This window comes from Mus pahari, chromosome 2, assembly GCF_900095145.1.
Source record: "Mus pahari chromosome 2, PAHARI_EIJ_v1.1, whole genome shotgun sequence".
Classification (NCBI taxonomy): Eukaryota; Metazoa; Chordata; class Mammalia; order Rodentia; family Muridae; genus Mus; species Mus pahari.
The window spans coordinates 126,942,989-126,957,517 of record NC_034591.1 but is presented as its reverse complement, the minus strand read 5'-3'; the positions used below and the strand labels follow the sequence as shown (position 1 = coordinate 126,957,517).

The 14,529-nt window shown below is 38.6% G+C and overlaps 1 protein-coding gene across 2 annotated transcripts in view; it reads right to left on the bottom strand.

Annotated features, from left to right (window-relative positions):
* The window catches only part of Grm7 (glutamate metabotropic receptor 7), an 858,724-nt gene that overhangs the window by 443,973 nt on the left and 400,222 nt on the right, over window positions 1–14,529 (bottom strand). For both annotated transcript variants that reach the window (XM_021189985.1, XM_021189986.2), the window contains exon 3: window positions 1,984–2,125. In XM_021189985.1, the coding sequence (XP_021045644.1) occupies window positions 1,984–2,125 (142 nt within the window). The remainder of the gene's footprint in view (window positions 1–1,983; window positions 2,126–14,529) is intronic.

Here is a 14,529-nt window from a genome sequence, read left to right as displayed (position 1 = left end):
CCCCCAGGCCAGCAGTGTGTACACCGTGAGCAGCCCCCAGGCCAGCAGTGTGTACACCGTGAGCAGCCCCCAGGCCAGCAGTGTGTACACCGTGACAGCCCCCAGGCCAGCAGTGTGTACACTGTGAGCAGCCCCCAGGCCAGCAGTGTGTACATCGTGAAGTGTTCAGAGGGAAATTGGTCTACAGAGCCCTCTCATAGGACAGCTTTCAAAACCTTCTATTTGATTTATGGGAGAACTGAGATGCAAAGAAAAATGGGATCTAGGGGAAGAAGCAGTTTCAAGAGAAAGAGTTATGGATCTATGCGGGGAATGGTCTCATGTTCAAATGCAGTACATTCCCATGTAATGGTCAGGACACCTCAGCTATGACCAAGACCATAGTGGGATGCTGGTGAGATTCAGTGCTATTGGGTAGGACATGTAGAATGGGGAGTGGGAAGGAAGGCTGCTGAGAATGTCCTTGGAAAATCCTAAGGAAGAAGTTATCCTGAACTGAACTCTTCAATTTTACCCAATAAAAAAAATAATTCACCTTCAAATTCAATGACACAGAATTTTAAGATTCAGGATAAAGTTTTAAAACAGAACTCTTACATACAAGGGAAGTATAAATTAGCAATCTTCAGATGGTTATATTGATGGCCTTTATGGAAAAACAGATCTTTATCCTAGCACTTTCTAGAATCTAACTTACAAAATCTTATATCTAAACACAGAGCATGCAAAATGATGAATCTAGGATTAAATTGCAAAAGAGCACATTTAAAATACTCTATGCAGTGTGGATATAATGTATTATTCTGATATATTTACATATCACTTAGTACATTATGTATTATTATTATTGCATATTTCCATATTTATAGTTCAGCACAGATAGTGCTGCACAGGGAGTTTACTATGGTATTAGTATTTATAGTGAAATTCTGTGATGAAAACTGTAATGGCCAATCCACAAGGGAAAAGCTGGATAAACTCTAGTATATAGGTAAAATGAAATTATGCATACAGATTTAAAAACTGCACAGATCTACAGGCACTGAGAGTCAGAGCTTCTGATGTGAAATGCTAAGGCAAGCTACGTAAACAGCAGACACATGCAGTATATCTACAGACTACTTAACATGGATCAGGAGCATGGTACAGAATGTCTCTAGAATGACATACCAGAGACTAACAAGCTAGCAGTCCTGCCACCCATAAAGGAGAACTTGTTAGCCAGGGCACAAGTTGCAGGACATTTTATTTGGAGGATTGAACACTGTTAGAAAAAATGTTAGCCTTTTCAGCCAGGTTAAATTTCTGCTTCCTTTTAAAAAGACAAAAATAAAGAGTCTAGAATGGGTTGTAGTATTCAGAAAAGGAAGCAAGGGCCATTTACATTCTAGAAGAGATCTAAAGGATGGCTCTGTATGGTAAGGCTGCAAATGCAAGAGGCTAGGCCAAAAGCAAAGTTAAAAATGACAAGTTTGGAGCAAAAGGAAATGAATGCACGAAGGAATAAATAGCATGTGGTTGCAGAATGTAGCGGTCTAACAGTTGGTGTCCTGCGTTTAAATTCCAAGCAATGAAGAAGGCAGAATAAAATATCTTTTATTTCACTATAAATAATAATACCATAGTAAACTCCCTGTGCAGCACTATCTGTGCTGAACTATAAATACTAACAAACACAATTCTTGGAATAAAAACCTGTAATATTTAAATATGTTTTTAAAAATACAATTTTTAAAGGTCTAGTGTGTTTTCTTTCTACCAATAATTGAATACCCTTGTTTGTAATCCAAATAAAGCTAAAGACATTAAGGTGCTTCTACTTCTATAACTGCCAAACTGGGGAAAGCAGACATGAAACAATTTACCACCTTGTTATTAGAGTTCTGTTCTGACTCTACTTCCCCTCTCCTTGCCAGCATCTTTATCCTTCTGTCTCCTAAAGCTATGGCATGCATAGGAACAAGGTTCACCAATCATCCTTACTTTATATCCTCATCGTTGGCAAAAATCACGACGGCCCTGGAGTTGGGGGTGTCCAAGAGCTGTTTGATAATTCTATCAAAGTCAATGGTCCTGTCTTTGCGCTCTTGGGGAATTCTCACGGACTGGGCAATGCAGAGCCCACCTGTTCAAGGAAAGAAAGCAGAGTGTCAATAAAGTTGCCACAGAAGTATTAAAGGAGCAGGTGTGTGTGTGTGTGTGTGTGTGTGTATGTGTGTGTGTGTGTGTGTGTGTGTGTGTGTATGTGTGTGTGTGTAGGGGGTGATACTTAGTATCCTGCACTATCTTAGGGATGCCTGTGCTTCAGGAAGGTATAATTTTTATAATGCTAATTTTTAAAAACTATTTGTTCAAATCACACAGTAAAACACAACCTTATGCATTTTGAATACTAAAATTTCCCAGGAAAGCCAGTGGTACTAACTTCGAGGAGGCAGGCAAAGGGTGACAGACGAAGTGGGTGGATGGAGACCTTTACAATGCATGTCATTTAATACATTAAAGTTATAGACACTGAAGCAGCTAGTTTTCATCATTATGCCTGAATGTTTTCTGAGCTTTGTATTCTCAGTTCTTTTTTTTCTAACACATGACTCTCAAATTTTAAAGACCAGCTCCAAAGACATAAAATGAAAGTAAAGAAAGCACTGTGAACACCAGCTATCACAAACAAAACTTTATGGATTACATACAATTTGTTTAGCCATTATTTCATATATTTCTTGCTATCTTCCTATAAAGCATGAAATGGATTATAGTAGCTACTGTTCCCTACTTTTTGTAATGAAAAGATTAGATAGAATATTTTACTCCATGCTTCTCAGAGTACTCATGATCTCAGTCAATCTTTATGAATGTTAAGGGGAGATGGGGGTAGTTTCCTGGACAATTGATAGACTTCATCTTATTCCAATCCTTGCTAAGCCACCACTGCTGAATATAATATTTTACAAGATACAGTTTCAAAACTTACAGACAGGCAAGTGAGGATAAAAGTAGATAATATATTTATAGTAAAAATTACGAAGACCATCCCAGGGTTAGAAGACTTAAATGGAAACAAGAAAAAAAAATTCTTTGTTCTTCCTATCATGCTTTGAGAAGACATCCAAAACGGAATTTCTTACAGAATAGGTTTCTGAAAACAGAGAAAACCATATACTCTGATCCCAAATTAAGACTCCACTGAAATTTCATCTCAGTTTGTTATTTTACTGTTATGTTTAGTAGCTTTCCAACTTCATTCCTCAAGAGAAAACCTGTGATACATTTCAATGTTCAGATGTCCTAATACACCACAAACAGGCCATCCAACCTAGCTTGCAATTCTAGAACCATATATACAACAAGAGGAAAAAAAAAAAAGAGTAGACAATTGCCTGGAAGTAGTGGTGCACACCTTTAGTCCCAGCACTTGGGAGGCAGAGGCAGGCGGATTTCTGAGTTCGAGGCCAGCCTGGTCTACAGGACCAGGACAGCCAGGGCTACACAGAGAAACCCTGTCTCAAAAAAACCAAAAAAAAAAAAGAGTAGATAATCATTTCAAGTTCAATTCAAAGATTAATTAAGACAAACCATTTCTGGGCCTTAAAGAAAAAGGAAATGAAAGCACACAGAATAAATTCTCAGAACTTAATGAAGAAGAAATCAGTAACAGAAGTCATGGGAAGATCCAAATATTTAAAAATTCAACAACAGACTTGTTGGTTTACCCATGGGTCAAATAGGAAGTGTCTGAACAATCAAACACTTTAAAAAACTTAAAACTACTGGACATTGAAATTAATGGATAATGGCTGAAATTGTAGTTTGATAGAAAACATATTCATATGAGAATATGTCAGAAATAACGAATAGAAACAACCAATGTTCCCAAAGAGAAAGCATGAAAAACACATAGAAAGCAGAAATATAATCAAAATTAAATAGTCAATAAACGTTGACACAGAAAAACATTAGAGAAGAAACAATACATGAATAAATATCATTGTTAAAAGATACAATAAAATTGATAATTCTTAAGCTAAGAAAGAAATCTCAGAGAATGTATGAGAGATAAAATAGAAATATAATTGGGCATCCTATTCATTGGAGTGATGGTCAGAAACACTGAGGAAATAGAAGATTCCTTTGAAATACACAAATTATGAATGTTGTAGATGTTGAATGTAAAATTGTCATCTGAGTAATCCTAGATCATTTGCAAGATCCCATATAAGTCATAAATACCAATTTGTAAAACTTTCAAGACCTTCAGAAAAAGGATACAAGCTCAAATGGTTTTACTGATGAATCAAAAAAAAAAAATCTTGTAGTATAATATGACTCTATCTGCATAAGATGCTTCAATAGCCAGGAGATTAATATTTAACTCATTATATGAGGTTGGAATCATAAAATACTACCAGAACCAGTTGAAACCTGTGTCAACATTTTAAAGCACAAGAAGACAATTTATGTAGATGGGTTGCAGACTGATATGCATGTTAGATGGCATGAACAGTCAGTCTGAGCTACTAACACGGTTTTAAACATCATTAAATTTCAATTACCAACTCAGGAAGCATCATCTAATGAAGAGCAGCCTGCTCACATGCTATCATAATAATGCTTAAGAAGATAAAACTAGCTATAAGTCTGGGTCTATAGAATGATGAATTTAATCCCTATGGGTGACATGGGGGGGGGGAGCAACTGCCCCAGTCAAGACAGATGCACTAGGAGGGCAGAAAACCCAAGCTTTCTTCACTGTCTAGGATATCTTTATTCTGCCTCTAAATCCCTGGTCTGTATGAATGTCTAAAACCAGCTTTCCACTGCTAGGTTGCAAACAGAATACAGCTGCTCCATTGGCCTTCTTCCCCCCATCACCACTTATATGATTTTGAGTTAAGTTTCAGAGGTTATCTCTTTGCTGAAGTCTTAATAAGTTTGTGCCCAAATCTAAAGGCAAATGCCAAAATTAAACATAGAAAGTGAAACAAGGTTAATTGAGAGACTTGGTCAGTCTTTGCCCTTTGAAGTAAAGATCTGAGCTTGGCTTTCTTTATTTGGTGTGAGCAGGGCAGAACTAAGTTCAAGTAGTTGATTTGCCTCATGGCCTCTATAACCAAAGGGGAAAAAATGCTATATCTATTTAGGGGTTAGATTAAGGGGTATAGAGTTCAACATATGATATTGCCTATAATCATAGAGTTATAATTGGGTGTCAATTGTTTAAGTGATTGATCAGTCTTATTAGATGAATGTGTATGAATTATACTGAATGAGGACTCTGATTTTCCTTAAGTTTAAGGCTTAAAAGGATGTTTACACACACACACACACACACACACACACACACACACACACATATATATACATATGATTTATAATTTATAATATATAGTTAAAAGTCCACCAGCAAAGAAAGATGCATAGGGCCATCAAAGAAAAAAGTCAGTCTTCAACAATTAGTGCAAAAATCAGCTATATATGGATTAAATGTCAACAAGTATCTATTATTCTTCCTAAAACTTTGTGTAGAAATTGGACAAGAGTATATAACCTGTGACAGAAAAGTTAAAACAAAAATAAATGAGTACTGTATGACTTGGAGTTTAGTGATCAGGTTTTAGATCTAGAAAAAGAAAATAAAGGAAACTAAAATCCAGAATCCACAAAGGAAAAAGAACTGATGAATTGTATTTTATGCAAACTTAGAACATTTGTTCCATGAAAACAAATGAGAAGATAACACAGGTTAGATACTAAGATGCAGTCGCATATCTGGTAGCTGCCTTTTATATAGAATAATGCTTAAAGTAAGCAAACCACTAAGAGACACAAAAGTAAATGGGGCAGAAGAATCCAAATTCAGACTTAGAATCGTTTAGAAATGACACCTGAAGAGATAGGTAACAGGAGACATATGAAAAGTGTTAAATTTCTATCACATATTAACACACAACCATCAAAGTTGTTTAATAACAACTTCCTGTGAATATCAAATTCTGGAGGTGATTCAGAATGCAGAAAGATCTGCTCATTTCTAGTGGCACTGTGCAATGAACCCTGTGCAATGGCTCATTCACGTTGGAAAGTGGCTTGACATTCTGCCGATGTTAGCAGTTTCCTTTTGGAGAAGCAGGTTTTACCCTAGGCTTTTACAGAAATGAATTGCAACTTTGTCTTGATAAAAGTGTGGATATTCCTATGTAACTTTATCTGTAATTATCACCAATGAAAATATGTCAGTTTTAACAGGAAAGGGATAATGAGCTTGGGCTAATATGCAAGTCAGAATACTCCTTAGCTGCTAACAGGAGCCATTCCTTTATGCAAAAGGAATGAAACTGAGGTAGACTGCATGTGATGTAAGACAATGGACTCGGAGAGGCTCTACCTAGAGTGCTTCTATGGATAGAACACTGTGTAACGTGAAAAGCTAAAGAGGAAGGCAAGTGGGAAACAGGGGTTCTCAGAATAAGAGAGGTACATCGAAACACCCCAGTACAAAAGAACTGCATGGTGATGGGCATAGTTTATGTTGTTTGGAAAATGGCAAGGTGGGTATAAGCTAGAGAAGTCACATGCTCCTCTAGAGAGTATACCATGAGAACTAACCTTTACAGCATAAAACCTCATATCCACTATGTAGAAGGATCACTGCCGAAGTGGCAATGAGCCTTTCTGCATTATGAATGTATGAAGAACCTAAGGATATGTGGACCTTCATCAGCTCTCAATAACAGTGTTTAATGAGAAATGCCGTGGCTAAGAATTGCATGGAAAATGGTATACTTATTTGTAAACTTCCTCTTTGTGGGGATACAATTTCACAGTCAGTCTGAAGCTGCTTTCTATAACAGGTTGAGCAAAGTAAGATAAACTTAATAATGGAAGTTGGGATCATAGCTGCTAGAATAACTACACAGAAGCCATGAATTTGGGTCCTTAAAATACATTTTAGAGAGGGAGAAAGGAATGAGCTACATGCATGTTTGTGCATATACACACATATGCTAGTGCTCTATAAAAGGTCTAAATACAATGATATGGCACAACTCACATATTTAGCTAGCATCCAGTTGTTGGTTAGGAGAAATCTTTCAACAACATAAACAATGTCTCCCTTGGAAAATGGGTAACTCTATGACTATTATCAGGGACCCATATGATTTAGCTTGGGTCACCATTCAGTGTGAAGAAATAAGAAATGCATAAAAAATAATGAATGAATAAAAACGCTAGGTGGATATCAAATGGATATGGGCGTCAACAGAAATGAGCTTCCCCCGAGTAAAGTGAAGTCACTGGCAAGAACAAAGTAAATAATGGTGTCACTGAGCTATTATTTACTGAACCAATTTCATGTGGGTACCAGTGCCAGAATGAGCAAGTGGGTATACAGAAGTGAATGGAACTTCTTTGTAGAATAATTCCAAATATACAAATGAAACAAGGGAGAGAAAATTCCATTGATGGAACACTGCAATAGTGACTGTTGCCTTTTGGTCACATTGATAAGTGCTAGAATCTGTAGTAACTCTACACTTTTATGATAAGTTATGATTAGGATAAATAGAACATTTATGTGACCTAAAACATCTACTCCTGAATGCATAAAATGCATATTAGCTACCCAGTGACGTATCACATTCCTTCGACAGTTTTGATCATTTTCCTTTGATGAGGTGGATATAAACTATTCAGCCTTTGAACACAGATGGTATGAACTGAATCTGTGTATCCCTTCCAATGTCTTTTGCCGACACCTCATGTACAGACCCACAGCATTCAGTTCCAAGGTGATGCTGATGCTGCTGGTCTGGAAACAACACTGCATGAATCTGCTGCAGGCTACATAGAAGTAGATGCTTAGAAATAGTCATTTGTGTGCCTCCACTTGAATTGTAGCTAACTGGAGGTGGCCGTTTTGTTATGTACTGATATTCCAGCCAAAGGTAGCTCTGAGGATGGTGGCCTCAGAGAAGGAAAGGGATGGGTCATTATGTTTTGTTATAGAGGGCACAATGATGCAGCAAGAGAACAATGGGGAAGATGTCTATGGGCAGTGGTCAACACTATCTCAGTGCTGTAATTCTTCCATGTCTGGCAGGCATTGTGCAGAGGCGGGAATGAAATGGTCTGTAAAGTGTCCTGGGGCTGCTGGGGAGAAGACATGGCTACTTTACCACCTTCTCTGCAGGAGAAGGGGAAGCATTGGGATGGAAAGCCAGCTTCCCATCAGGACTCAATTACAGCTGAATGATTAAGCAAATGAGAGCAAACTCCATTTGGCTATGTGATTAGCAGAAGGGGTAGTCCGCTCTCTCAATTGCTGCTCATCCAGTGCACACTGGGGCAATTGATAAGTGGAGTTTCATGACTGCAGCATGGAGAAGCTCACCCCTTTTAAACTGAGAACTGCCCACAGGTGAGCCAAATCAAATACCTTAACAGAAGAGAGAAATGGGCTATTATCCTGGTAATGATGAGCAAGTTCTTAAAGTTAAAACAAAGTGAACAATGGGAGAAGATTGTTACAGGAAGGAAGAGAGGTGAGCATGCTGTTTTCATCTGCTCTTGGAAGTCATCAGTTGTGCCTGCTGATAAAGGAAAATCACCTCATTTGCATCAGATCCCTAGGAGAAGGCTTAAAACTCACTTAGGCGGGTAAGGAGACAACTTCAAGTCAAGCATGCAGATGAAGTGTGTTATGTCAGAGAAAAACCACCTTTAGAGAGGAAATCTGTGCACTGGTGGTCTACCAACAAAGTTATCCAGAATGTTCCCCCAGACACTCTTTGATATTCAGGTATCAGCAGGATTCTTCCTCCATAATGAAGACTCAGCAATATAGTTATATGTTGCGGTAAATCTCCAACCCAAATAAACCCAGGCCATGAAAACTCAATTAATATGAATACATGCCTAGATTGGGCAGATCTACCACTTCACTACCATCTTCCCCATATAAGAGACCCCTTAGAACTTGCAGTTTCTCCCACCCACGTGGTTCTGCTCCGCTTTCTTTCCACTTCCTCCTCTGTCCTCCATCATCTTCTCTCTCTCTTTTTCCCTCCCAAAAGCTTCGGCTCCACCTTCACCTCTTTTCCTGCCCAATCACCAGCTCTAGTGTTTATTTATAAATTAAGGTGGGAAGAAGGTGTACAGGAAATCACCTGAGTGCTGACTCATTCCTTGTTCGCAGCCCCTCACAGGAGAACAGAATTAACATCAAATACAATTATTCCCAGGGCTATCTGCAACAGTTCTACTTTCACCCCAATCAGGTATCCCATGGAATGCAAATTTGCCCTGTCTTTTGGTTTTTATTCTAGCTAGGTCTCCTCCAAGGGACTCAGCTTGCCCACTGTATGTGATGTCACTGCTTCACAGATGCACACTATAGTTGAAGAGATAGTTGTTAAGCAGCTTAAGAATTTAACTTTTTAAAACTATCATTACTATGTTTTAATTTTATAAACACGCTGTGGGCATAGTGTATGTATGTGTAGGTCATGCAGGTGCCATAAAGGTCAGAAAGAGCATCAGATCCCCTTGGTCTGGAGATACAGGTAGTTGTAACAGAGGCTCTGTTTACAGAGCCTTATTTGGGCTCTGAAAACTCAACGTGTATCTATTACAAGAAGAGTTATTGGGCTGCAGAGATAGTTTAGCCATTAAAGTACTTGTTGCTCTTTCAGAGGATCTGGTTTAAATTCCCAGCACTCACATTGCAGTTCACAGTTGTCTATACCATCAGTCCCAGAGGACCTGATGCCCTCTTCTGGCCTTCATGAGCACTGCATGCATGTATTGTATAGACATGCGTATAGGTAAAACACTGATGCATACTAAAAAAAAAAAAAAAAAAAAAAAAAAAAAAAAAACCATCAACCATATAAAGTTTAAATAGAGTAACAAGTGTTTAGCTATATCTCTAGCTGCAAGAATCTAACTTTTAAAAGTATTTCTTTTTTCTGGCCAAGTTCTTTTTATGTATATGAGTACACTATAGCTGTCTTCAGACACACCAGAAAAGGGCACTGGATCCCATTACAGATGGCCGTGAGCTACCATGGGGTTGCTGGGAGTTGAACTCAGGACCTTTATGAAGAGCAATCAGTGCTCTTAACTGCTGAGCCATCTCTCCAGCTCTGGCTAAGTTTTTAATCAAAGAACATGGCAGCAACATCTCAGTGAGTTCCCACTGCTATGGGAGAGCTATTCACAAACAATAGAATAAGGCAGCTCCGTTCTAAACCTTACAAATGAAAGGTTAACATCATTGGGGGTGGAGAGATGTTTCAGTGATTAGAGCTTGGGCTGATTTTCCTAATTCATGTGGTACAAAGACATGCATTCTAGCAAAAACACTCATCTACATAAAATGAAAATAAGTAAAATCTAAAAGAATTAAAAGTAGTCATATCACCGACAAAGTGAATTCATTCTTGCCACCTCAGTTTCTCATCTCTGACTGAGAAGATACTATTCAGTGGCTCATGGAGACAAGCTACTGAGATAATAAGTAGAATCCCTGTTTTCCGAATCAATCTTTCCTTCTTTTGGAGCTGAAAGCTAGCAGCTTGGTTTTTGTCTGGTAGGATGCAATCTGTAACAGTAAGACACATCAGGAGCCAGAGCACAGGCTCCTTCCAATAAACTCTATGGCTCTCCTAACTGATTATAGATTCACTCCCATCCAGAAGCTGAAGAGGAAACAATTTACAGTCAGCCGCTTGGTCCAGGAAGAGCCTCCACTTGAGATGAGGCCTGTTACTTAGCTAAGCCAATTCAATTTAGCAAATACTGAGAGGATGCAGTGCAAGATTCTGTTGGAGGTTTCATCAGAAACAAAATATGTTAGTAAAAGTATCATCTGAATAGAGAGGGACTCAGACCAAGGCCGATGCAGACAAACATTGATCTGAGTTAGGAGACTGGGTTATAAGGTAATTTTCAAAATCAGGTGTCATTTCATACAGCCTTTATTGATTAACATATTCAATAGCCACACTGTCCTTCTGTGAGGCAGAGGGGGTTTGAAGTTAATTGCCTCCTTAGATTGCAGGCTGGCACTAGGATTTTCATCTTTCAATAGCTTATGCTAAATCACTAAATATTGTCTTGCTCTCATAGGTGATATGCCACAACGATAATTGAATATAGGAGCACAATGTACCTATTTTGTCTGGATTTAAATATTCAGTCATTGGAAGGACAATCCTTGAGACTTGTGAATTAGGCAGGGCTTATGCCACTCTCAAAGCAAATAAAACATATAAATCTTAGAATATCATGAAAATTACAAGATTAACTGGAGCTCTCCCTGAGGTTACATAAATAGTAACAGATTTTAGGAAAGTGATAATCTGCTTGCAAGTTATGGGGAGAGCTTCACAGATTTGTCTTTCCTTAGCTGTCACCTACCTAGTGTAGATATTTTGTTGTTGCTGTTGTTGCTTTTGTTTTGGGGGTTTTGTTTGTTTGTTTATTTATGCATCTATGCTTCTACAGGTAAGTCATCACACAAACTCCTGTAAGTCACTCGAAAACTCTCTAGCTTACTAGTTAAACTTGAGTGGAGTAATTTTCTTGCTTTGGCATCAGTGCCCCATCTAAACATAAAATAATAATAATTTTTTCATATTTCCTCAGAAAAATCATGGGACAAAAGGTTAAAATGGAGACTGTATTTAGTTAGAGGAACCAAAAACTGTATGGAAAAGGTAATCTGAGGTTTAACCTTTACATCTATGGAGAGGAAGAACTTGGGAGTTAAAGGCCAAGGTCATTGTGAATAAGACTACACAGTTGTCATTTCTCTAATAACTTTGACAAACATCTGTGTTTTTGCTTCGAGTGGTAAGGTTTGCATTTCTAAGCAATAACTTACCCCTGGTCATAGCAAAGTTATTAGCTATGTTTTTCCTCCAGCCTCATTCTGGTAGGAATGAGTTCTTGACAGTTGAAGGGCAAATTTCAGGAATTACTTCAGGGGAAAGAAGAGGAGTTTTTGGTGGTTTTGTTTGGCTTTGTTTTGCTTTGTTTTGAAGTGGGAGTATAAGAAGGAGAGAACCTATCAGGGCCTTTTCCTCCAGTGATGGGTAAATTGTGATCCATGGAGCCATTACTATGTTCTTGGTAGCATCAAAAATATAAGTAAAAGCATAAATACCAACCCATTAGACTGGTAAACTAAAAAACAAAAAAACAAAAAAACAACAAAAAAAGGAGAACCAGAGGTAATGAGAAGTCATTACTTAGATAAAGAGATATACTCAGGGGCTACCCACTTCCTGATATGGGACACCTTCCTGTGAATGTTGTCCTTCATCAGTTCTCTGTGCTAAGAAATGAAGACAGTCAGCAGTGATCTTTGACTTCAGTGAATTCTTATCTGAATATAAAAGGAGAAAAAAGCCTTGAATGTGAACGATGTCAAAGAGAGCACAAAGAAAAAAGACACAGGGGGAGCTGTGTTCTGCAAGGAAGACCAGAAGAAATGAAGTCAGAGTCACCTTCATGGACTTGAGAACAAGATCATTAGGCAGCAGAAGGACACAGGAGGAACGGACGTGTAAGACATAGAGAAAATTTTAGAGATAATGAATTTGGCAACAGAACACATTTCTGGGGAGACCTGACTGGGTTACTGATAGTTCTTAAATGCCAACACTGAATCATCTTTAAGACACCTGTTTTTCAATCTAGCTTAAAGAAAGGAAAGAGAGATCGCTCTTCTGAACCCCAGCAGAGGCAGCTGAGCACTCCAGAGAACTCTCCACACCACAGGTCCTTGGGATCACGGTGAGTGGAACACAATCAACTCCAGAGAATCCAGCAGGGACTTGTGTCAGCAGGAACAGGGACAAAGGAACACTGGCCACCCAGAGGCAGGGTTCCAGTCCAGTCTCGGCCACCCCTGCCATCTCTCTCAGGTCCTCTGGATCATTCAGGGAGAGTCAGCCTACAGGGAGGACTCTGACCCCACTACTCAGAAGGAGGATCAGAGCTCCAGACTCCTGGACACCTGCCTTGCAAGAGGAGAGCTTGCCTGCAGAGAGTGTTCTGACCAAGGGGACAAAGGGGAGAGTTGGATTCCCAGGAGTGCTGACAGGGGCCAACAGAATCACAGGAGGATCAAACTCCAGCCAGAGACAGCTTGAANATTAACACCAGAGATTTCCAGATGGCAAAAGGCAAACGTAAGAATCTTACTAACAGAAACCAAGAACACNGGGCACCATCAGAACCAAGTACGCCCACCACAGCAAGTCCTGGATACCCCAACACACCCGAAAAGCAAGATGTGGATATAAAATCATATCTCATGATGATGGTAGATTTGGAGAAGGACATTAATAATTCACTCAAAGAAATGCAGGAGAACAATGCTAAACAAGTAGAAGCTCTTAAAGAGGAAGCACAAAAATCCCTCAAGGAATTACAGGAGACCACTGCTAAACAGGAAGAAGTCCTTAAAGAACTACAGGCAAACACTACNAAACAGGTAGAAGAAATACAAAAATCCCTTAAAGAACTACAGGAAAACACTGCTAAACAGCTAGAAGAAACACAAAACTCCCTCAAAGAGTTACAGGAAAACACTGCTAAACAGCTAGAAGAAACACAAAAATCCCTTAAAGTATTACAGGATAACACTCCTAAACAGCTAGAAAAAGCACAAAAATCCCTTAAAGAATTACAGGAAAACACAAAAAAACAGGGGATGGAATTGAACAAAACTACTAAGGATCTGAAAAAGTAAGTAGAAATAATTAAGAAAACCCAAAGGGAGACAACTGTGGAGATAGAAACCCTAGGAAAGAATTCAGGAAACATAGATGTGAGCATCAGCAGCAGAATACGAGAGATGGAAGAGAGAATCTCAGGTACAGAAGATTCCATAGGGAACATGGACACAACAATCAAAGAAAATGCAAAATGCAAAAAGATCCTAATTCAAAACATCCAGATAATCCAGGACACAATGAGAAGACCAAACCTACAGATAATAGGAGTAGATGAGAATGAAAATTTTCAACTTAAAGGGCCAGAAAATATCTTCAACAAAATTATAGAAGTAAACTTCCCAAACCTAAAGAAAGAGATGCCCATAAACAGACAAGAAGCCTACAGAACTCCAAATAGACTGGACCAAAAAAGAAATTCCTCCCAACACATAATAATCAGAACAACAAATGCACTAAATAAAGACAGAATATTAAAAGCAGTGAGAGAAAAAGATCAAGTAACATATAAAGGCAGGCCTATTAGAATTACTCCAGACCTCTCACCAGAGACTATGAAAGCCAGAAGATCCTGGACAGATGTTATACAGACACTAAGAGAAGACAAATGCCAGTCCAGGGTACTATACCCAGCTAAACTCTCAGTTGCCATAGATGTAGAAAACATGGTATTGCATGACAAAACCAAATTCACACAATATCTTTCCACGAATCCAGCCCTTCAAAGGATAATAAAGGGAAAACACCAACATTAAGAAACTACACCCTAGAAAAAAGAAGAAAG